Below are 23889 nucleotides of genomic sequence, written 5' to 3'. Positions count from 1 at the left end.
TGAACAACTTTTTTTAAACCTAGTGTATACGTGTAGGATGTTTTTATCGTGAGTGTATCCTGAGAAAAAAAATTTAATCAATAAATAACATTTTTATCTCGTAAATATTAATTTTATTACCTAATTAATATACAAAGACTTCCCCATGCACGCGTTTTAATAACACATTATATCTATACTGAAATTAACACCCCAGTTCAATTCAATTAAAAAAAATAAAGAAAAATCCAACAACCTATTCAAATGAAGGGATACGTCAGGGAAAGAGTGAGAAATAAATATAAATTATAACAGAAAAGTCAATAATTCGAATATTCTCACATAAACACCAAAATCCAAAATTTTTAGTAACAATAAATGATTGGTTAATCCAATTATTCTTTAAATACATTTATGAAAATGATTTTATAAATTAAAACTAAATATTGATTAATTAGTGAATTAATCTTGATAGAAAACAACTAAAACACATGCAAACTCAAATCGATAAATTAATTAATGATTCAAGTATATATGGTTTTAAATTTATGTGATCTAACATAAAATTAATTATACCATAACAGGATTTTAATTTGATATATTTAATTTTTTTTAATTTCACTCTATTCGATCAAGCGATCACCGTTAAAGCTATTAAAAATCATATAAATTTTCACACTTCAAATCATAGTGCCAATCATTAAATATTTTTGAAAGAGAACCTTCGTTAAAGTAAATCACATCATATATAATAAATGTTGTAATAAGAATATTTGCGCGTAATTAAATGGAATGTATTGGAAACTACATAACCCAGCCAACAACAATTTTTATAATAACTTTGGGGTTGGTATGAAGCATGAACTAAGAATATTTGGAGCGTTTACTTCAAGAAATAACTCTACATGGATCCAACTTACGCCACTCCTGTTCATAAATATTAGATACAATTAGCGCTATTAATGATTCTTTTAAAATTCATTGGAGATATACATAACTTATTTATTAAAAATTACTAAAATTGACATTTTTTTATTAGGTTGTTCATGGATGGACAAGATCCCGAGTTTAAACAAAATGATTTCAAAAATATTTTTATTTAAATTTAATCATAAAAATATATAAATATTCATATAAAATGAGAATAATTTATATTAGAATCATCTTAAAAACTAAATTTTTTAAGTATCATTAATTTTTAAAGATAAAATATTATTATGCACTCCTTTATATGTAATATTTCTCTAACTTAATTTAATTTTAATTTAATTAATTAAAATAATTAAAATTATAAATAAAGGGAAATACATTAACACTGTACGGTAGAGAAAACCATAAGGAAAAAAGTTGAAAAATCTGAAATAAATAATTAAAAATTAAAAGAACAAATAAAAAATTATAAGAAGTCGATTGAGTCTTAATTTGGTTGGCATTGGAGGAGAATGTGGGTTTGAGTGTGTTGAAACCCATTTATTCTCCTATTTAATGGTTAGGAGAAATTATGGGTAGTTCTGTATAAAAAATAAAAAAAAAAATAAAGAATATTAAAAATAAAGAAAAACAAATTTAAAAACCTAAAAATCAAATTTTGGAAAAAAAATAAAAATGATAAAAAAATATAAAAGAAGAAAACTTGTTTGTTTATTTTAAAAAATTAATGACTTCAAAGTAATATTAAATTAAGTTAGAAAAATATTAAATATAAATGAATATAATAATACTTTTTCATCTTTAAAAATGGATGATGTAACATTATTTTATTGATGTCTAAAGTTTTAACTTTTTAGAATGATTAATTATTTCCATATAAAATTAAAATAATAATATAAATTTTGGAGTAAATCAAGTTCTAATATAACTTTGAGTTTAGAGTTTAAAGTTTAGTCAGTATATCCTCTATTATACTACCGGTGGGTAAATTTTGAGTAAGGTTGGCATGAGATGGGGAATAAAAAAAACTATTAGTGGAGAGTGATACAACTGCTTCCATTAAAGCTGTTGCTTCCCAAACAGCAGATTCCAGCATCATCGGGCGTAAGTGAGGTGAAGCACATAATCCATGAAACTAACATGGTGCCGGATAGTGTGGCAAAGGAGGCTATTACGAGGCCGGTTGGCTTTTACTTGTTCCACCAACTTCCTCGTTCGATTAAAGTTGCACTTGCATAGGATGCTATAGATTGTGATAGCTTACTTCAATAATTGTATTATTGGCTACTAGCTTCCTTTTCATACCACCACCCCCCCCCCCCCAAAAAAAAAAGAAAAAAAATTCACGTAAATCTCCTTTGCCACATTGGTTACCTGGTTGACCGTCAAATATAATACCTTTAATAGGTAAACTTTTAATACAATTAATAACCTTGGTTGTGCTTTTCATTACCAAAGCTGACATAACAAATATAAAAAGTCTAAACCATAAATAACCAAAAGAAAGTTTAAAGCATGAAAAGAAAAAGAAAAAGTAGTCGTTTACATTCTATAATCTTGTATGTTTTCTTCTTTTTTCTTATTTTATGATCTCTAGCATCTATGGAATTGTTCAACCTTTTTTTAATATACCTGTTCAAATTTTCTTTTCTTTTTTTAAAATGAAAGGTTGAATTTCATTAAAGGAAACCAAAATGGTTTGTTGAATTCGTCATAACTAGGTGTTATGTAATTTGACTTTCTTTTTACCCAATATGAACTCCAGCTCTGTAGGGGAAGACTGAGTCCAATCAAGCAAACAAGTTTTGCTTTGAGTTTTTCTTAATAACCAGTCCGCAACCTGATTACAATTTCTCGTAATAAAATTAAGGGTAAGCCGTAAAGACGTATTACGTTTTCCGCATTTTGATTATTTATCCATTAACAATGATGTTGTTGGAAAAATTATTTATCCGATCTATCAAAACTTTAAAATTTTTCCATAAGATTAACTTTTTAGTCGTGGTATCTATAATAATAAATCTCACCAAATTACCAAATTTAGTATTTGTGTTTCAAAGCTATAGAGCGTCCCGTATGACTTTTGGATCTAATATCTCATTTTTTTTAGCTTACGATCAAATTATATTTTCTGCTATTTTTCAACCCTTGGTTAAGAGAGTGAGTTCTTATCTAAAACCAGACACAAAATGAAAACTAAAACTTTTTAGTAATTTCTCTATGAGAAAACCAAAAATTCATTAATTTTACAAATTTGAATGAGTACTCACGAAAAATAAATTCTCAAGATTTCTATTAGAACAAAAATAGAGGACAAATAATATTGAAATAGAAAACCCCGGAGTCCCTCTAGGCCTCTATATTAGACGGTACATACACACTAGTTTCCCACGCAAAAGAGTCGCCGGAAAAGGCCCATGGTTCATTGCCCGTATACTACACGTGCACTTAAGCCATGGTTTATGGGGATTGTTCTTTTTTTGAGTAAAAGGAGGCAGGAGATGGTTGAGCGTTTAAAGTGGATGGGAAAGAGAGAGGGAGGTGAAGGAGAGACTTGGATTTTGTACACAATGATCCACATTTCCAAAACACACAAACCATACGCTCCTCCAGGGATCTGTAAAACACGCGCCCTTTTCATATTTTCACTATATTTTTATCATCCTTATTCTTCCATTCCTTTGGACGAAGCATTGACTCAGCCAAAAATTTAATTTTATATTTAATTCGGGTTCTGTACTGTTCGCTTGTTTCTGAGACCAATTTTTAATGTTAATTAATAGAGATAAAATAAATTTTAGCCTAATTTATTTTAATTTGATTCCTAAAATTCTATTCCTTCACGTTAATTTCGAAATTTAGTTTTTTTTTAAAATTTGGTCTTGACTTTAAGGTTTATTAAAGTGTGATGACATGATACTTTAAATTATATCATGTCCTCACTTAAAAATTATAGTCGATTAAGTCTTAGTTGATTGGCATGGTTATTGTTATCAATACAGGAGGATGTGTGTTATAGTGCACTGAAGCGTATTATCCTTCTAATTATGAGTTGGAAAAGGGTTATGAGTAATTATAGGTATTGTGTTAAAAAGAAATAGATATGATCAGAATCTATAATGAAATTGTTTGAAAAAATTATATATATAATTTTAAAAAATTCAAAATTTTATTAAAAATTAAAAAAATAATTACATAATATAATCTTAAAATACTACACCATCGTATTTTAAGAGAATCCATGTTTAGGATTAAAATTGTAGAAAACCGTCAAATGGAGATGAAAAAATAGTCAAATTTAAGCGCTAAATATCAGTTTTATATCAAATTAATACATAAAAGGACTACAAAGGTAAAAGACAGTTAACAAAATTAACACAGTATTTAGGTAAATATTAACAATATTAGGGTCTGTTTGATAGGGGGAAAGTATTTTCCGGAATTGGTTTTCCCCATTTTCCAGTGTTTGATTGGAGGAAAATATTTTTCTTTTGGAAAATCAACTCCAAAACACGGGAAAATGCCTTACAATTTTTGGGAAATTGTCTTACCGATTCAATCTCCGTAAGACATTTTCCTAAAGCTCTCAGGCATTCTTCTCCCTTCATCCAGTAAGCTCCCTTCATCCATTCTTCTCCCTTCCTTCATTCCTTCAAATTTCCGTTCTCGAAAGCTTCATTTTGGTTCAGAACTGGAAACCGCTGCTGGTACGTTGCAATTCTATTTTTCGACGGTTACTTCGTTTATTTTCATTTCTTTTTGGCTTTTATGCTCCGTTTATTTTTCATTTCTTTTTGGCTGCTACTGCCGCTGCCATTTCTGCTTTCAAATGATGGGTAAGCTTCCTTCTTCTTTTATTCTTCGTTCGGTTGTTAATGCTGGAAGCCATCTTTCTAATTTCCACTCTTTTTCTTCTTCTTCTAACACCATTGCTACCCACATCGACTGCCTAAGTAAGAAACTCATGTCCATGCCTGTTAGAGGAAAGGGAAAAACAGACCACCGCTTCGATAATGTTGATCATGCTTTGAGTTTGTTCAATAAGATGATTGAAAAGTACCCAAAGCCTTCAATTGTGGAATTCACTAAATTATTTGCAGCCATTGTTAGAATGAAACATTATGCCATTGTTGTTTCTATGTGTAGCCAGATGGAATTATTAGGCGTTTCCCATGATGTTTATTCTGTGAGCATCTCGATTAATTGCTTTTGTCAATTAGGTCGAATTGATTTTGGGTTTTCTGTTTTGGGGAAAATGCTGAAGTTAGGTGTTGAGCCTGATGTAACACCCTTAACCCGTATCCTTCTCCAGAATAGGGTTATAAAGCATTACCGGAGTTTACAAATAAATTTTCAGACATTTCATTTCATCAAGCATTCATATTTATAACCAATCAAAATCAGAACATTTATAAGTTAACATTAACCAATTTAACTATACAAGTCATTATAACTAAAATCAAATCATCCAAAATTACTGATAGAACCAATAGATAATATGATATATCTCCCACAAGCTTTCAACCCAATCGAGCTTCCGATAATCATTTCAAAACATCTAATAATTATACATATTACTAATAATAATTCAATTCCAACAATACAACACACACATATATATAATGTTCATTACCAAATAGCATTCAGTTCAATTAAAATTATACAAAATATAGTTCATATGAACTTATCAGGCTAAATTGCAGAAATACCAAAATTCAGGGACATTTTAGAAAATTTCTATTTTTCTCGAATTTCCACCCAATCTTGATCTAAATTAATATTTCATTCAATTAAGTAATTTAAATGATAAAATAATTCATTTCATGCAATTTGGTCACTTTTTGACATTTTTACAAATTTACCCTTAAAGTTTCACATTTGTTCAATTTAGTCCCTGAACCTAAAACATGTAAATTGGCCATTTTTAATGAAAATTCATGATAGTTGAGTAATTATATATTTTCCTCCTCCTCCTCTCCATTCCACATCCTATATATATAACATGCTTATATGTAATATAATCTATAATTTCACATTTATTTATATTCATTCAAAGCTGTCCACTTGAGTCATAGTCACTAAATTATTTATATCTTAAGCCAAAGAACTCAAAATTGAGATCCGTAAATTTTATATGAAACTAGACTCACATATCTTCTTACCATAAAATTTTCAGAATTTTTGGTTTAGCCAATAAGTACAGTTTATTCTCTAAAATCATCCCTATTATGCTGTCTGACAGTTCCGACCCTTTTTCACTAAAATTTAATTATCTCTTCATACAGAATTCAAATGATGTTACCGTTTGTTTTTATTGAAAATAGACTCTTTAAGGATTTAAAAATATAAATTTAAGACTCTAATTATTTTTCTCCAATTTTTGATGATTTTCCAAAGTCAGAACAGGGGAACACGAAATTATTCTGATCTTATCTCACAAAACCTATTATATCTCATAATTTAAAATTCCATTGCTTACACCGTTTCTTCTATGAGAAACTAGACTCAATAAGCTTTAATTTCATATTTTTTTTCATCCTCTAATTCAATTTATACGATTTTTGGTAGATTTTCAAAGTCAGACTACTGCTGCTGTTTCAAAACTATTTTAGTGTAAAATGTTGATTACTAAGTCTATAACACTCTTATTTTCCTTCTCTACACTATTTCTCAACACTTTCTCTTATTTTCTCTTCACTAACATATCAAGAACATATAACCTTATATAATAAAACCCTACATTAATATCAATCTCATACTTTTTCAATAATATCAAACTCAAAAATATATTGAAATCATGATGTTCTTACCTTGCTTAATTTACTTCAATCTTTAACTTGATTTTCTCTCTCCTCTAGCCCCTATTTCTTGAATCTAACTTGATATTCTAGCTCCCCATAGTCTCCTTGTAAATTTTATCTCTTGGTGGCTATGGAAATTCCTTTGATTTCTAAGTGAAAATGGTGGATTTTTGGTGAAAGGACCAAATTGTAAAGAAAACAAAGCTTTCTTTCTTCCCCTCTTCTTCTCACGTTAATGCATGCAAAAATGGGGGGAATGGCTGGCTTTTCATCCTTCTTTCCATACATATATATACTAAATAAATTAATAATAATAAAATAATATCATTTAAAAAAAATCAAATTAAAATATTAATAAACTAATATTTATTTATTTATTAATCTAAAATATCTCCAACATCATCATTATCTTCTAGATTTCTCTCTCTTCTAATTGGCCATTTTACCCCTAATGATCTTTTAAAATTCCATCATTGAGTCACCACTTAATTCGGTAAAATTGTGATTTAGTCCCTCAAACTTCTTCACCTTTTTCAATTTGGTCCCAATCCATCCATTTTTTCTTAGTTTCTAGATTATTCCACCCTTAAAATATTTACACTATTGGTCTTTCAACTTTTTCATATTTACACTTTAACCCCTTAACTTTTGAGTATTTACTTTTGGGTAACAAAACTTTTCTCACTTTTGCGATTTAATCCTTTCTTGAATTAATATGTTATAATATACTTCCCAATATTGCCATAACTCAAAATTACCCCTTTTTAGCACTTTATTTTCTTATTTTACTATATCAGAGATATTATCTTACTTTCCTTACTATAGAAATTTTCAGGGTATTACACCTGATGTTGTAATTTTTTCAACTTTGATTAATGGGCTTTGTAATCAAAGTAATATTTCTGTGGCCGTTTGTGTGTTCGATATAATGTTTGATATATGTTTTCTGGAAAAAGGATTGATCTTTATGGTTGTATTATCTCTAGTAATCTTTTGTAAATATAATGTTTTCATCTTTGTTGTTGATTTATATTCTGCCCTCTTTATACATAATGTTCTGTGTAGAGAATGAGTATATATGTTGTATCCTGTTGAATGGGAATATATAATTGAACCTATTTTACTTTTCTTTTCCCAGTTGGTTGTGGAAAGAATGTTGGCTTCTGAAGGAATAAAAAGGGTAGAACTGGGCAGAGATGAATTTGAAAAACGAGTTTGGGAGTGGAAAGAGAAGTATGTCTTCCCTTAAATTATTTGCATACTCGGTTTTTCTGCTGTTCTTTGCTGATTTTGAATCTATTACTTTGTACATATCATCTATTGTGTTTTTGTTGTTTATGAAGAAATGGCTTGGAGGGTTCTCCACAACTTCAATAAATTCTACTTCTTCTCCTTCCAAAAACTGATACTTATGGAGTTTTATTGCTTTAACCTGTTGCTTAATTTCTGGTGTTTATTGTTCATATTTGACCATACTTCCAAGTTTTCTGGCAATCTTTTTTCTTTGTGGGTTATATAGTAGTTTTAGTTTTATCTTTTCATTTAATTATTCTGGTTCATTTATTTTATGATAGGTTTCGACCCCGCATTCTTATTGATGTTTGCAAGATTGACATGACCACCACTGTACTGGGATTCAAGATTTCAATGCCTATCATGATTGCTTCGACTGCTATGCAGAAAATGGCTCACCCTCAAGGTATGAATGTTCTGGTTTTTTAGTACCCTTGTTATGAGATTGTTTGAGCAACTAATGTTCACATATCAGATTGAGCACAGTCGTCTTTGGTTGCTGAGTATGCTTAGACTTGCATGATGATTTACACTGCAACTCTGGATATTTCCTGAAACAGAACAAATTTGTATACGAATGATTTCCAGATGCGAAGGAGTGAACAAAATGTAAAATTTAACTTTCGTATGCAGACATAGCATCAATTCTTACTTATGATGTTCATGGACTATGCCATAGAAGTCAAACAAATCAGCTTAAATTCCATTGCTTACTATCATGTTTCACTTTGCTAACTGATATTTAGCATGTTTATTTTCTCATTTGATCATAATATTCTATCTTCCTGATGTATATGGTATTGCTCAATGTGCAGATTCCTCACTTGAGACCTGCGGAATATAAGAGGTCTAGGTTACCTAGGAACAGGAGGACTGTGAACCGTGCCTATGGTGGTTTTGAAGAAGGTTTTGAAGATTCCGAAAACCAAGGAAAAGGTTTCATCAAAGAACCAGTTCAACTGATAAAAGATTCATTATGAGAGGAAGTAACAACGTTGTTTCTGATTTTTGTTTTTTTCTTCTAGTTCTACGCATTTTCAGACATCTCTTGTACAAGTAAACTTCATAAATAGAGAAAGAATCAAGACACCGCATGTTGTATCAAGATATTGATACTTTTATGTGGTGTAATATTATGCACTTGGACAATGTTGTTACTATGTGGTGTACTACTAATTATGTATTTTGATAATATTATTTCGAGTACTCATTGTGGTTTCGAAGCAATTTATAATTATTCAATACTTGTTTTTTAACACAATTACAAATAATTTATTTGATATTAGTTTTTTTCAATTTATAACGATTAATATTGTAGCTTAATAATTGAGTATTATTATAAATAAATCATTGCAATATATGTAAAAACAATTTAAAATATAAAAATTTATTAATATATATTAATATATGTAAAAATAACTTTTCTGGAAAATATTTTCAGGAAATCTGTCAAACAGTAGAAAATATTTTACATAGATTCAATCAAACACCAGAAAATATTTTCCAGTAAATCATTTTACAGAAAAGTAAAACATTTTCCAGAAATCATTTTACGGAAAACATTTTACTGGCAATCAAACAGACTCTTAATTATAGTTTAAAAAATATTAGCAAAAAATCAAATGAATGATTACAAATCTGATAAGACATTAAAAAGGAAAAAGTTAGAGGGTTAAGTGGGATGAATTTAGGTATTATGATGAGGAAAAAGAAAAGTAGAAATAGAGAAATTAGAGTAAGGTTCATTAGGATGATAACCAAAACCAGAACAGGGTTAGCAAAAAGCCGAGGGAGTGGTGGTCGCCATTCTAAACTAAATTCTATTTCAAAACTTTAAAAAGTTATTTATTAAATATTTGATCCAAAGGGACAAATTGTTTTTCACAGGGTTTTAGATCTAATAGGGCTTTGGATTTCAGGGTTGGGTTTTAGGGAATATTAATTTGATAGGGTTTCGGGTTAAGATCTAATTACTCGCGTTTCTAATTTATATCTATACATATTTATAACTCATAATTAACAATTTAAGTTACCAAATTCTCTCTACAATAATTAAATATGAATTCAGGTGAGTTGCATTATTTAATATATATTCTTAAATTTGTACCTACTGATTTTGTAATTTGGATGCAAATTAGGCAATTCTATTTAGGGAGTTTCAATGTCAAGACAATTTACGATTTGGTGGCGTGGCACAGTGCTGCAATGGAGAACATCGACTACATGTTGTCTCCAAAGCTCCCTAACTATATAGCATCAAAGATAACAAGCTTCTTCCACTCCAATTCCATATATCTCATGCTGATCGATTTGTTGGCTCTTCCCACGGATAGTTGGTCATTGTGGATGAGGATTTAGCTCTTCATTTACTCAATCCATTGTATTTGGTCTCCGACAAACAAATCAGTTCCAATCCAAATACTTACATTATTCTTCCTCCGCTAAAACTTCCAATCCCTAATAATTTTTTGGTTCCAAACTGTGATTATCACATTTGCAAGTACATCCCTAATAGTTTTTTGGTTCCAAACTGTGATTATCACATTTGCAAGGTTGTACTTTTTGCCAACTCAACATGGAGTCCTGACAATTAAACAATCATGGTTATGTTTGGTTCCTATGATCATCTGGCTTATATTAGGCCAAGTAGAGAATGGACTTACATTTACCATGGCGGGGGCATGCTTCATGATGTTATATATTGTCAACATCACTTTTTTTGCAGTTGATTGCAAGGGTGGAGTTGTTTGTTTTAATCTGGCTGATGAATCACATTTGATATATTTGCCCTTAGATCATAATGTAGAGCTAGTAAATTTTGTACAAAAACATATTGTAGAGTCGCCTATATGGGCACAATTGTTGGTTGAAAAAATAATGAGGTGACTTTTGGTAGGGGAATATGGGATATGATTGGAGCCAAAGTTTGGAATATGAACATGAATTGCGAGACATGGGATGGAAAGCACAGGAGACTGTACTTTGTTCGTTGGTGATAACAGCTCTTCATCTATGGTGACATCCAATTTCTCTAGATGTCAATCAAATTGTATATACTTCACAAATGATCTCATTAACATGAATTTCTCTTGCCCAATGGGCTAAACACCAAAGGTCAAGTAGAAAATTTGTCGGGAATTCATACATATAAATATACACAAATATGTAAAAGTCGAAGCAAGAAAGATTTCACAAATTATGATACTATTTTCAAATTATTATTAATGGCACTATCAATTGCTTTTAAGTTAGAATAAATATTAACACAATTTTTATCATCATATATTTTAAACTAATTGAATTTTCTTTAAATCTAACCCCGACTCAATCCAAAACAGGATTTGAGGAAGAAAAAAAAGGACCTTAGAGTTGGACCGATGGGGTCTGGCTTCAGTCTATCAGTTCACATTGTTGGGCATTTAGAACGTCAATTCAGCCCGTTTGAGCTTGGGGTTTCACTTAATTTAATATACCTAAAGTAATTTATGAAATTACCTTAAATTGAATTAATACAACATAAACAATGAAAAGAAATTCCCTTAAATTAATTAATGAAATTGAGAGCACACAAGTATCTTGCGAATGTGAGAAAAAAGAAAGAAAGAGTGAGAATGGTAACAAAAGTTTTGCAAGTTTTTTTTTTTACAATGAATTCCAACCATTTTTATGCTTATTATTGTTTGGATCCAACTATCATGATTTGAACATGCTTTTTAAAAACGTGTCTTACATTTTGTGTCATGTCAACCAAACTTCAATATTTACTTAAATAAAAATAGGAGTATATCATAATCCCCATTGTTTTCATCCAGGATTATTAATGATACAAGTAACCTACTAAATGTTAGTTTATTATTGGTCTAAGATAAAATATTTATTTCAGATATAATGTTGCATTTAAATAATATTCAAATTCATTACTAATATGATAATTTAGTAGCAACATAAAAATAATGATAATTTTTAAATATTTTCAAGTAATTAATATAAAGCTTAATTTGAATATATAAATCAGATTTTAAATATTGCAATATAGCCATTACAAATTTAAATATGCAATGTTATATATTTGAAATAAATTTTAATAAGGAAATAATTGTATAACAAATATAAATATTAGATAAACACTTTTGAAAATTGTGAATTAGATAAAAGAATTATTTAATTACAATTTTTAAAAAATATAATGTGAAATTGTTTATAACTGGTTTTGTGAATTATTAGATAAAATGAGTAGGATTAGGATTATAATCATAATTGTAAATTGAAAAGAAAAATTCTCCAAAATCTAGTCATATGTAATTAGAGGGGACATGGGGAGGACGAACAGGTAAGTTACAGCTAATTCATTTTTCAAAGTTTTTGCCCCCAATACGTGTAGGCTGTTAAACCTCTATCTCGGTCTCACCATCGCATCCAAAAACTGACCGCGATTTCTCCACGCCTTATAAGCTTCCCCACCCCCTATAAAATCCAACCCATCTGTTTCCAAACCCTTAACCATTCTTTCACTCACTCTACCTACTACGCATACATACATGCACGCAAATGTAGAATTACAGATATGGCCAATTTGTCCCCCGAAGTGAACCCACCAACCCCTCAAATCCCCGACTCTACGCTCGATCTTGTGCAGTTGCCAAATCACAGCAACCTACCTTCCATCCCGACGCCAAACCCTGTTCAATATAGCTGGCCTGGTTCCGGAAGGCATTCTAGTTATCGGGGAATACGAAGCAGGAGCGGCAAATGGGTATCTGAAATACGCGAGCCGCGTAAAACCACGCGTATATGGCTCGGAACGTACCCCACTCCTGAAATGGCAGCCACCGCGTATGATGTGGCTGCTATTGCTCTAAAAGGTCCCGACACGGATTTGAACTTTCCGGATATGATTCTTTCGTATCCAAAAGTGGCTTCTACATCCGCAGCCGATATTCGAGCGGCTGCTGCTAGTGCTGCCGCTTCCAGGCTACCCATGCCAGATACGGGGTCATCAAAACAGGATCAAGGCAACCTTCAAAATGAGGGTACCGCGTCGACGTTTAGCACTTGCATGGAGTCTGGTTCAGGTCAGGAATATATTGACGAGGAAGAGCTTTTAAACTTTCCCAATTTGATGGTGGACATGGCAGGAGGAATGCTCGTAACCCCTCCCAGGATCAACTCACTCGCTTCAGATGATTCACCAGAGATTTCAGATATAGAAAGCCTATGGACTTATCCTTAAAGGGGCTCTAAATTTACTAAGATAGCAGAAAGTACAAAATAAGAAATGTGATTGAAAAAGTAGATGAGATGATCACAAATGTGAAGGTATTTGTCCTTTTTGATCTCTTTTGGGCTGTTTCTGTCATGCCCTGTATCTGTATGCATTCCTGAGTATTGCTAGTTAAAGTTTGCTTGAGGTAAATTAAACTAAAGAGAGACTAACTTAATTTCCCAGCCAATTTCCAATATTAGAAAGCCCTCACCTTTTATATTATATGCCTAATGCCCTATAAAAAGCCTAATTTTCTAAGCTAAAGTCATGAGGTGACAAAAGAAAATTGGGAAATTTTGGGAACACTATCAGCCCTACTTGATAGTTGAATAACTGGGTTCATAGCGTATTGGAGAAAAAAGTTGTGAGACTGGGATTTGATGCTCGATTCCAGCCTTTCGGTAAAGAAAGAAAAAATGGGAAATATAGAAGATGCTTTGATCCTTTTAACGGTAAAATGTTTCTTCATTCAAAATCAATGTCCTGGTGGGATGTATGCTAATTTAAGTTCCCTCATTTTTTCAACTTTAATGCAACTTCATCCTTTGTAGCGTTCGACTTCACCTTAAAAATAGATTAATCCCTTTAATTGAAAAACGAGTTAGGGCATGCCTATTTTTGCTTAATATGATTAAGGAAGCTTGGTAACATATATTTCTCACAAATGAATTTTGGATGTAATGAAAGGGAGCTCATTCTCTTGCAATTTGGTTTTGTTTTGTTTTTTTAATTGAGGGATAGAGAATGATGATTTAAGTGTTATACAAATGTATTACTCCTCTCTTTTAATATATTAATACGTTTGTGATCATCCCCATTACATAAAATCCAAATTTTATTAACCTTACAATTTTCAATGATATCTATTTTTAGTAAAAGTCCCTATCATATTATCAAATATCTAATTCAATCCATTTATTTTAAAATACTATTTATTTATTTTTTAATAAAAACAAATAATGAATTTATCTTAAAAACAATATGTATTTTAATTAGTATGTAAATTAAAATAAATTTAAAATTAAATAATTTTTAAAATAATGAAAATAAATAATAAAGCAATTTAGTCTCAAAAGTAACATTTACTTTTCTATAATTATTAAAAAAACCTCATTTCCTAAAAGTAATTCCAAAGGAAAATTATATTCTCGCAAAGTCACAACATTGGTTGAATTAGAAAAAGATGGAAATTTCTACGTTTTAGAAGGTAAATTATTTTATTTTGAGAGTGTTTTTGTCATTTAATATCTTTATACATAAGAAGATTTGAACTCATGCCTTTTTCAATTTTCACATTTTTATTTTACTATTGAACTAAAACCTCAATATTAATATCAACTTTTTATAGGGAACTTATTTGGTACACTACAAGTGGAATTTTTAGACTCCACAAATAGGGTCAATGGGTTGACAAAGGTATAGTAAAATATTTAAAAAAAGAGAGACAGACTACTAGTATATCAAATACTCATCCTTTTTTATAATTATATTTGTTAAATAATTTTTTCACAAACATCATGGGTGTGTCATAATTTAGTACACCTGTTTTTAATTTACTGAGTTAGTGTCACAAGTAAACTAGACACTAATTGAAATTACTAAAATACTCACTCATATACAAATTAAATTATATTTTATGAGGGTGTTTTTTCTTTTTATATAATAAATAAAAATTTGATCATAATAATATTTAAACCCAAAACACTATTCATGATAAACAATTAATTTTACCATTGCAATTAAAATGTGAACTTTTAATAAATATATTAATGATAAATATTATGTAGGGGTGTAGTATAATATTAAAAAAATAAAATATTTAAATAAAATAGAAAGTTATTTATAAAATAAAAGAATATTGCATACAAACACATTTATATTTAAAGTTTTGATGGATCTAATAGTATAAATAACATATTACATAAAAGTATAGTATGAGAACAATAATATCTAACAGCAACACAACTCAAATCTAAATTACTAATTAACACCTTAAACATCGTGTCCACTAATGGAAGTCTATTTCCAATAATATCTTTGAAGAGACGTTTAGGCAATATAAAATATACCATTGAAGAATATGGTTAAAATACCAAAAAAAAAATAAAAAAAATTGTGTACGATATAAATTAATTAAAGTAATAAAAATATAGAAGAAAAGCCAAGTGTCGATTGAAGATTACGTCAAAAGGAAGTCGATAGTCCAGGTTCAGAGCTTTGGGTTTATAATAATACACGTGCTGATGTTTGACTCAATCTCAGGGGGTGGTGTTTGGCTGCCACGAAAATAACACGGCTAAGGATAACGACAAACCCCTAACTACAAATGAAAAGTAATAATAAGTCTCCAGTCGCCTGACGTGGATAAAAAACACAAGGGCCAAACAGGCCTTGACCTTGATGATAAAGACAACCTACCACACTATAGGGAGGAAGAGGGATGGCCTCCAAGCCCTATGCAACCAGAGAAAACTGTATCACCGACAACCCAAACATCTCAAAGGAAGGAGACATAGCCGAGTTGAGATCCAAAAAGTGATACGGACATCACCATGCAATTGAATAAAGATTAGAGCAAGACCAAAACTAAACACAAGATGCAGTGACCTTCAACCCCAAGATTTGGAGATTTAACACTAAAGACAACAAGTTCAGAAGGGACACATTAATGGAGTACAACAAGGTACATGAGAAGATCTTGTTGGAAGAAGAGACCCAAGAGAAAAAAAAGGAGGAAAGCTCCAAAGCAACCATAGGAGATACCCATGAGACCATTGGGGGCAAGGAGAGGCCCACCAACAAAAGAGCAGTGGTCAACTGCTGGAGGATATTTGGGAAGACACACACTCACAAGAGGAGCCGCCACTCAGGCCAACATCCGCAAGAAACCCCATCTCAAGGTCGGAGCAAACATAAAAGGAAAAGAGAAAAAAAAGAAAGACGAGAGGAAAAGAGAGGGAGGGAGGTGGGGAGATGGAAAATAAAGCAGTGACTACTACTCTAAGGTCAACGGCACCCTCCTAGGGCCAGGGTCGAACCTAGAAATTAATTTTGGAAGGGTCAAAATTAAGTTATGTATATTTATGAGAACTAAAAATTACCTCATCAGATCTCCACGTCCTAGCAGCCAAAAAATTACCTCCACGATCCTGTAATATATCCCCAAAACCAGCAGCATTATTAGCCTATCCAATGTCGCATCAACAAGCATCTTCAAAGCCTCATTTGAAGGTCGTGTCCAGCGAGCTGCCAAAGGGATGTTGTTCAATGCCGAATGTGGTTAGCTCATTCACAGTAAGCCAATCATCTAAAAAGTCCCTGCACCAACGCTGCACATAAAGTAAACTCTGGTAACCTATTAGCATAGTAAAGAAGGTCCGAATGTACCAAATTCTCCAACAAATCATTACATACATCCTAGAGTGTCACAATCCCCATCTAGAATATAATATTACGAATTAACTTACGGCAAGAGCTGGAAGGTAGAGAAAGTAGTAAAGCAATTATCATGAACAGCCTCTCGATCACTTGGGCAAACCCTGTACATCACTCTCAACCATTTGAAAACATAACCTGGACGTCCCATTCAAAAGAACACCCCGATGAGTTAGCTTTAGTAGGTAGTAAATTATTATAAAGTCTCCATCCAAAGTTTAAAATTTTATTAGGAAGCTTTAATCTCCATTATGTTTTATTCACAAGAACTCGAGTTTTTATTATGGTCCTAACTTTTAATCTTAATTAGTATGATTTTTATGCTTCACGTTGGGTTGGTTGTTTTTTTGTGTCAAATTATAGAATAAATATTTAAAGGTTAAAATATACTCTACTCCTATTTTTATTTTTAAAGATTTAGACTCTCTACTTTTGGATTTAAAAATTTAGGTCTTGTTGCCATTGTTGAAATTCCATTGGCGTGACATTTTGAAATGAGTTGATTATTTGTTTGTATCAAATTATGAAGTAAAAATTTAAAGGTTAAAATATGATCTAAGCCCCTATATACTTCGTACATTTAAAATTTAGTCTCAATTTTCTAGAAATTTAATTTCTCTAGTTTTCAATATTAAGAATTTAGGTCAGTTATTACCCCCTTTAAATTATTTCGTTAAATTCAATGGTGTGAAATTTTAAAATTAAACAAAAATTACTTAGTAATGATGTAATAAAAATATGTTGAAAATGCTTTATGTGAATTTTTGTTCTTAAAAATATGCATTCGAACTTGTCATGATAGAATAATTTTTTTTTGGAATAGTGTTCTTAAAAAAATGACAACATTGTAATTGAAATAGTTAACAATATTAACTTTTAGACTAATTAATGAAATTATAAAAGTAGAAGTACCAAATTATGTCAAAAAATAAAGTATTTGGATTTTATCCTAGTTTTAGCATGGTATAAGGGCCAAAATTGAGATTTGACCATTGTCTCATAATGTAAAAAAGGTAAGGCCAACCCAAAAAATGACCCTTAAAATATTCAAATTATATATAACTACATAACATTTTAATCGAAAATTTAACTATATTAACTATTTGGACTAAGTAATAAAATTATGAAAAAATATATAGGATTGGATTATATTAGAAATTAAAGAGCTGGGATTAAATTTCAAATTTAAGTATAATTGAAGGACTAAAAATGAAATTAAATCGTTTTTCTAAAATGCAAAAAAGAAGAAGAAGAAGAGAAAATTGATGATTCCACGTGTCAATAGGAAGAAGGTGAACTTCCTTTTACATCTATATGCCCCACTTAATTGGGTACCACTTGTCATGACGTGCTGAAAAATAAGGGATGGACTTAGCTCAGAGTCCGTAGACTTACGGATAAATGTGAGCCGTTCATTATTACTATAATAACTATTTTAAATTTTAAAAGATTTTTAATATGTAAAAAAATCTAAAATATTAATTTAGTCCCAAAAACTTCAAACTCTTAAATATAAATTTTAAGTCTAATAAAAAAAAATCTATGCTCGATAATAGTCCGTGTATTTAGGCAGCCTATAATTTCTCGAAAAATAATTTGGCACAAAAATATTCTAAGTAGATGTCACTAATTATTTATAAGTTAAGTGCGATTAGTCACCTATTAAATATTATTATATAGGATGTTTTTAAAATTTTTAAAAGTATTTTTGAGATAAAAAAATATTAAATAAAAGTTTTTTGGTGTTTAGGCTGACGATTTATTTTTTTTGGTGTTCTGTATTTCTATTTTATAGTCTATGTTCGAGGCTTAAGATTGTCCTTCTCAACAATATTAATCCCAAGGTTCGAACTTGTATTCTCTTATTAAGAGTTCAATATGCCTTATCATTATACCCAATCATTTGTTATTAACATTTGCTAAGTTTAAACTTAAAAAAATCTTAAAAAAAAAAACAAACTCGGATCCATGTTATACCAGATTTGAATCCAGACGAATGGATTAACACCACTACAATATCTGCCATATTAGTCTTGAAGAATAGTACTATATTCGTCTCTTAAAATTTTGATTAAATTTACCAATTTATATTTGACCCAAAATCGTATTTTAAAAGAATTTTATTTTAAGAAAAATAGACCCCAACCACCTACGAGGTATAATTTGAGGAATAACAAAACTTGAATTTACTGTTATTTTTTAAAGAAAAATAGACCCCGAGCATTTGCGAGATACAAATTGATGAATTAACCATTTGTGATTCTTAAAATATTTAATATAACTTATTTTTATTATTTTATTATTCATTTTAAGATAAATAGACTCCCACCCTTTTCGGGTACGGTTAACATGAACCAAATGTTTGCGACTCAGCATTTGAAAAATCTAAGGGAAAATATAATTTTAAGAGAAATTGTCCCCAACCATTTGCAAGGTACTATTATAGGTCAACTTTAAAATAAAATTTTCAATTCTAATTTAAAGTGTATTTATAATCAATAGAAAAACCATATAAAATATATAATACCCAAATTTTACCCGGCCCTTTTTATAAATATAAATAAAATAAAAAGTCCAGTTTGTTTTTACAAAGCTGAATCTAAAACAAATAATGAACCCAGAATACATGACCCAAACTGAAATAAAGTAGAGGCCCAAATCTAGTGGCCCAAAACAATGGCAGAAACCCTAGGGTTTTTGGGGAGAACTCGCGCCGAAGCCACCTAGTCCGAATCTCCGCGCGATCTTCACCTGCAAATACAAGAAAGGAAAGAAAATCAAGGATTTCGAAATCAAATCAAACAGATATTAGCAGATTTCTTTGTATTTTTATGATTGCTATAAAAGCAATCTTAACACACTGTAATATAGATCCCGAATTTGAAAATCAATAAAAAGAGGGCTATTAGTTTCACAAAACAGAGACTTCAAATAGGGAAAAAGCAGAAATCGATTCAAAGGTTGCTATTTACAGTTCATTTATCTACTGTTAGATCATATGTTTTATTTTTTGCTTATTTGCATGCGAATGAACTAAGTAAAAAGAATGAAACAACCTTTCTTTGATTCTGAAGCGATTGAGGGAGCCACCCCCAAGGATTGGTGGCCGGAAACCGAAGGGTTTTCGTGATTTCTTCGCGTCTTTTGACTTTTTTTTGGAAATTTTGAGCCCGGATTCGGGTTAAGGGGGGCCGAAGAAATCGAAAAGGAAGCTTTCCCCTTTTCTGACCACTGCATACGGCGGTGCCGGCGCCGGAGATCGGCAGTCGGTGCGGTGGTCGATGACCGGCCGATGATCGGACCCTGGCCGGACGTCTGAGGAGGGGAGAGAACTTTTTGAAGGTTTTTTTTGTTTTTTTTTAAACAAACTGAAATGATTTTTTTTACTAAAGTTTGGTTTAAATAGCCTTTCAAAACGGCGCCGTTTTAGGCCTGGACTGACTCGGATCAGACCCGACCCGACTTAGGATCCGCGTGTTTTTGAGCGGAGGGGTAAATTGCGCTTTTAGCCCCTCCGCCTTTTTTATATTTTACAATGAGGTTGTTTTTATTTTTTAAATTCGTCCTTTTATCTATTTTCAATTTCAATTTAACCCTACCTGAACGACACCGTTTTAGAGGAGAAGGGGAAATTTCTCTTCCAACCCCTCTATGTAATTCGCGTGTTCACTTTAATCCTTTGGGTTTTATTTATTTGCAAATTTGCCTCGAATTTTTCATATTCAGTTCAATTTAGTTTTTTTTATATTTTTTAAAATAATTAACTTCCATAATGTAATTATTTTTATTTTTTTATCTGTAATTATTTTTTATTTATATATATGTTGTTTTTATATACATATTTATTTTTTATAAGTAAATTTTTTTATTCATATATATACACGTATATTTATTTTTATCTTGTAATTATTTAATATTTTTTACATATTTTTATGTACACTTATATATTTAGTTTTTAAGTAAATATTCTTTTATATCAACAAATACGTATATATCTTTTTTATTTTATTTCTAAAAATGCCTAAATACCTATTCATATTTTTTTAAAACATATTATATATATGCTTATTTTTTTAAAATACATTATATTTTTTTTATAATCCAAAGATTTACATGTAAATCCATATGTAGGCCTCTATTCTTCATGCATATATTATATGTTTTCTATTCTTTATTTGTTTTGTTTTCTTTGCCCGCTATTTATTTATGTTTACATTCATGTATTTTTTTATTTATTTTGCTCATTTATTTGATATTTTATATGTCATTAGTTATTTTTGCTTTTGTATTAATTTAGTTTGTTTACTATCTATGTTATTACACCATTGATGTATTTATTGTTGTATTCGTTATTGTGACATTCATGCACACATACAATATAACCTTACGTCATCTTTTTATTCGAATTTAAAAATGAAAAATTTCAAAATAGAGCTAATACTCGTATTGAGGATTTTCGAGATGATTGAAGCCCTAACGTATTGGGTTCCGATTTTCTTCGTTAAATCTAACAATCGAGAATTGCTCTTGAACCAAACAAAAATAAAACTTGTCATCGGGAATTCAATATGTTGTGTCCTAACGTATTAGATGTGACACGTTGATTTCTCGAGACATGAATTTTTTTAAAAAAAATAAAGGAAATATTGAATGTTTGGGTTTTTAGGAAATTGTGTCTAACATATTGGGCTGCGATTTCTTCATAAATTTTAAACAATTAGATATTTTCTTAAATTTTATTACACGAGTTTTTTTGGACTAACTCATCTTGAAGAGAATAAAATGTTGTGCCCTAACGCATTGGGTGTGATATTTTTTTTTCAAAATGAGAAAGTCTTAATAAATAATTTAATTTAACTAAGGATAGTATTTATTAACTCTCGACATTAAGACACGAATTAATCAACTTGGTACCAAATTTTGGGCGTTACGAGGGTGCTAATCCTTCCTCGTACGTAACTGACTCCCAAACCTATTCTTCTAAAACTCGTAGACCAAGGTTATTTTAGGTGATCCAATCACACCTCAATAAAAGATTGGTGACGACTCCCGTTTTCATCGACAACTAATTTTTTTTCCAAAAATAAAAATGATTTTGACAAAATAATTTAATAACTAAGTTGAATAAATCAACACTAAATCTAGGGATTAGATTAAATAAATAAAAAATTATGTCAAGAGACTGAATCAAATAACTTAATTATAACAACAGTTACAACTACGCTTATAACTACTCAGAAACAATAATTTATCCTATTTGTTGTTGCCAATCTTTTGAACCAAAACAATAGAGCTATGACTAAGTTGATCACATCTAAATGTGTTGGCCCATTTATGAAGGTCGTTCTAATGGAGAAACAAATCGTAGAGAATTGGATTGAACTTGATCAGACAAATAAGGTTTTCTATTTTTTGTAGATTGGGTTGAATGATTTGAAGAATATATTTATCAGAGTTGTGTGACCCAAATTCTAAGAGATTACTTGCAAATCAAGTTAAACAAAATATATTTTCTTTCTTAAAGATTTAGTATTTATTAGTAAAATATATTTAGCATTTATTAGCATAGTTTATTTGACTTACTAATTTAACGTATAAATAGGTTCTTTTACAACCTTAGAAAATACACCCATTAGAGATTAGAACTCATAACACATTTGGAGAATTTCGTATTTACGTTTTGAGGGTTCTTTGTTTTCAGGTTTTCAGGGTTTAGTTTTTATCTCCATCTTTTGTACTCTTCGTTTTTTTGCCATTATAGTAAAATTATCTTTACCTGTGGTTTTTTATCCTCTTTGGAGGAGTTTTTCTATGTTAAATTTGTGTGTTCAATTTCTCAATTTATTCCGCTATTCTTTTTTACTTGTTGCTTAATCGGGTCGATCCTAACAAGTGGCATAAAAGTTAGTTTAATTTTCATATATCAACCGTTCAGAGATGGCAACAAGGTTTGAAATTGAGAAGTTCGATGGTGAGACAAATTTTAATCTGTGGCAAGTTCAGATGATGGCAATTCTAGTTCAAACCAGCTTGAAAAAGGTTGTAACCGGGAAAAAGCCTGAAAATCTAAATCAAACAGAATGGGAAGAGCTTAATGAAAAGGTCTTGTCTGCAATCCAGTTGTGCCTCACGAATACGGTATTACAGGAGGTATTGATGGAGAAACCTTATTTGCCTTGTGGAAAAGGTTAGAAACTCTTTATGCGACTAAGTTTCTGGCTAACTGTTTAGTGTTGAAACAACATCTATTTACGTTTTGCATGAACGAATGTGAGCTTATTAGAGATCACATCAGTCAATTCATTACTCTTTTAAATGATTTAAAGAACGTTGAGGTTTATATTGACGATGAAGATCAAGCTATGCTATTATTGTACTCTTTACCCCCTTCATAGAAGTCTTTTAGGGAGACCTTAATTTATGGCAGAGGCAAACTCTCGTTCGAAGATGTGAATGGTCATTTGTTGAGTAGAGACAAACTCGACAGTGAGTTTGGTTTGGATAGCAAGGCAGATAGGCAAGTTTCTGTTTTGTTAGCATCAAAGAAATGAGACAAAATGTGTCGCTATTGTAAAAAGTTAGGTCACGTCAAAGTAGATTGTTATAAACTTCGAAATAAAAGAGCTGCTGAGAGTAACGAGGAAGATGTAACTGGTGCTAATTTGGTTGATGAAAGCGGTAATGATTTCTTGTTAGTGTCAATGAGCGATAACTCCAAGCTCACATCTGAGTGGGTCCTAGATTCGAGGTGTTCTTTCCACATGTATCCCAATAGAGAATGGTTCTCCACATACAGTTCGGTTGAACGTGGAGTTGTGCGCATGAGAAACGATTCATCTAGTAAGGTAATTGGTATTGATACTGTTAAAATTATGATACACGATAGGACGATTAGGACACTCTCAGATGTCAAGTATGTACCTGATTTACCAAAGAATCTGTAACACCCCTAACCTGTAACTGTCGCCGAAATAGGTTAAGAGGCATTACCAAACTTTCAACTCAGTTCAAATTGGTAATTCATCAAACATTTAACAAATATCATTTCATTTCACTAATTATCAATCAATCATATTCATAACATGCTTAAATCGAGCATACAAAGCTTAATTAATACGTTTGGGACTAAATCGATAACATATAAAAGTTTTGAGAAAACTTAGAAAAATTTTTGAATAAGGGTCACAC

The 23889-nt window shown here is 30.6% G+C and overlaps 1 protein-coding gene and 1 long non-coding RNA gene across 2 annotated transcripts; both read left to right on the top strand.

Moving 5' to 3' along the window:
- Positions 1-4642: 4642 nt before the first annotated feature.
- On the top strand, positions 4643-9240 carry LOC121220969 (uncharacterized). The gene is made up of 3 exons (XR_005918250.1): positions 4643-4862; positions 7849-7943; positions 8285-9240. It is a non-coding gene; the product is annotated as an uncharacterized lncRNA (long non-coding RNA).
- Positions 9241-12501: 3261 nt separating this feature from the next.
- On the top strand, positions 12502-13416 carry LOC107890730 (ethylene-responsive transcription factor ERF025-like). Its single transcript, NM_001326774.2, has one exon. The coding sequence runs from the start codon at positions 12568-12570 to the stop codon at positions 13231-13233; it is 666 nt and encodes a 221-aa protein (NP_001313703.1). The 5' UTR covers positions 12502-12567; the 3' UTR covers positions 13234-13416.
- The last annotated feature ends 10473 nt before the right edge of the window (positions 13417-23889 follow it).

This window comes from Gossypium hirsutum, chromosome D09, assembly GCF_007990345.1.
Source record: "Gossypium hirsutum isolate 1008001.06 chromosome D09, Gossypium_hirsutum_v2.1, whole genome shotgun sequence".
NCBI classification, from domain to species: domain Eukaryota; kingdom Viridiplantae; phylum Streptophyta; class Magnoliopsida; order Malvales; family Malvaceae; genus Gossypium; species Gossypium hirsutum.
Note: the sequence above shows the minus strand (reverse complement) of the source record. Positions and strands in the feature narration are given on the sequence as shown.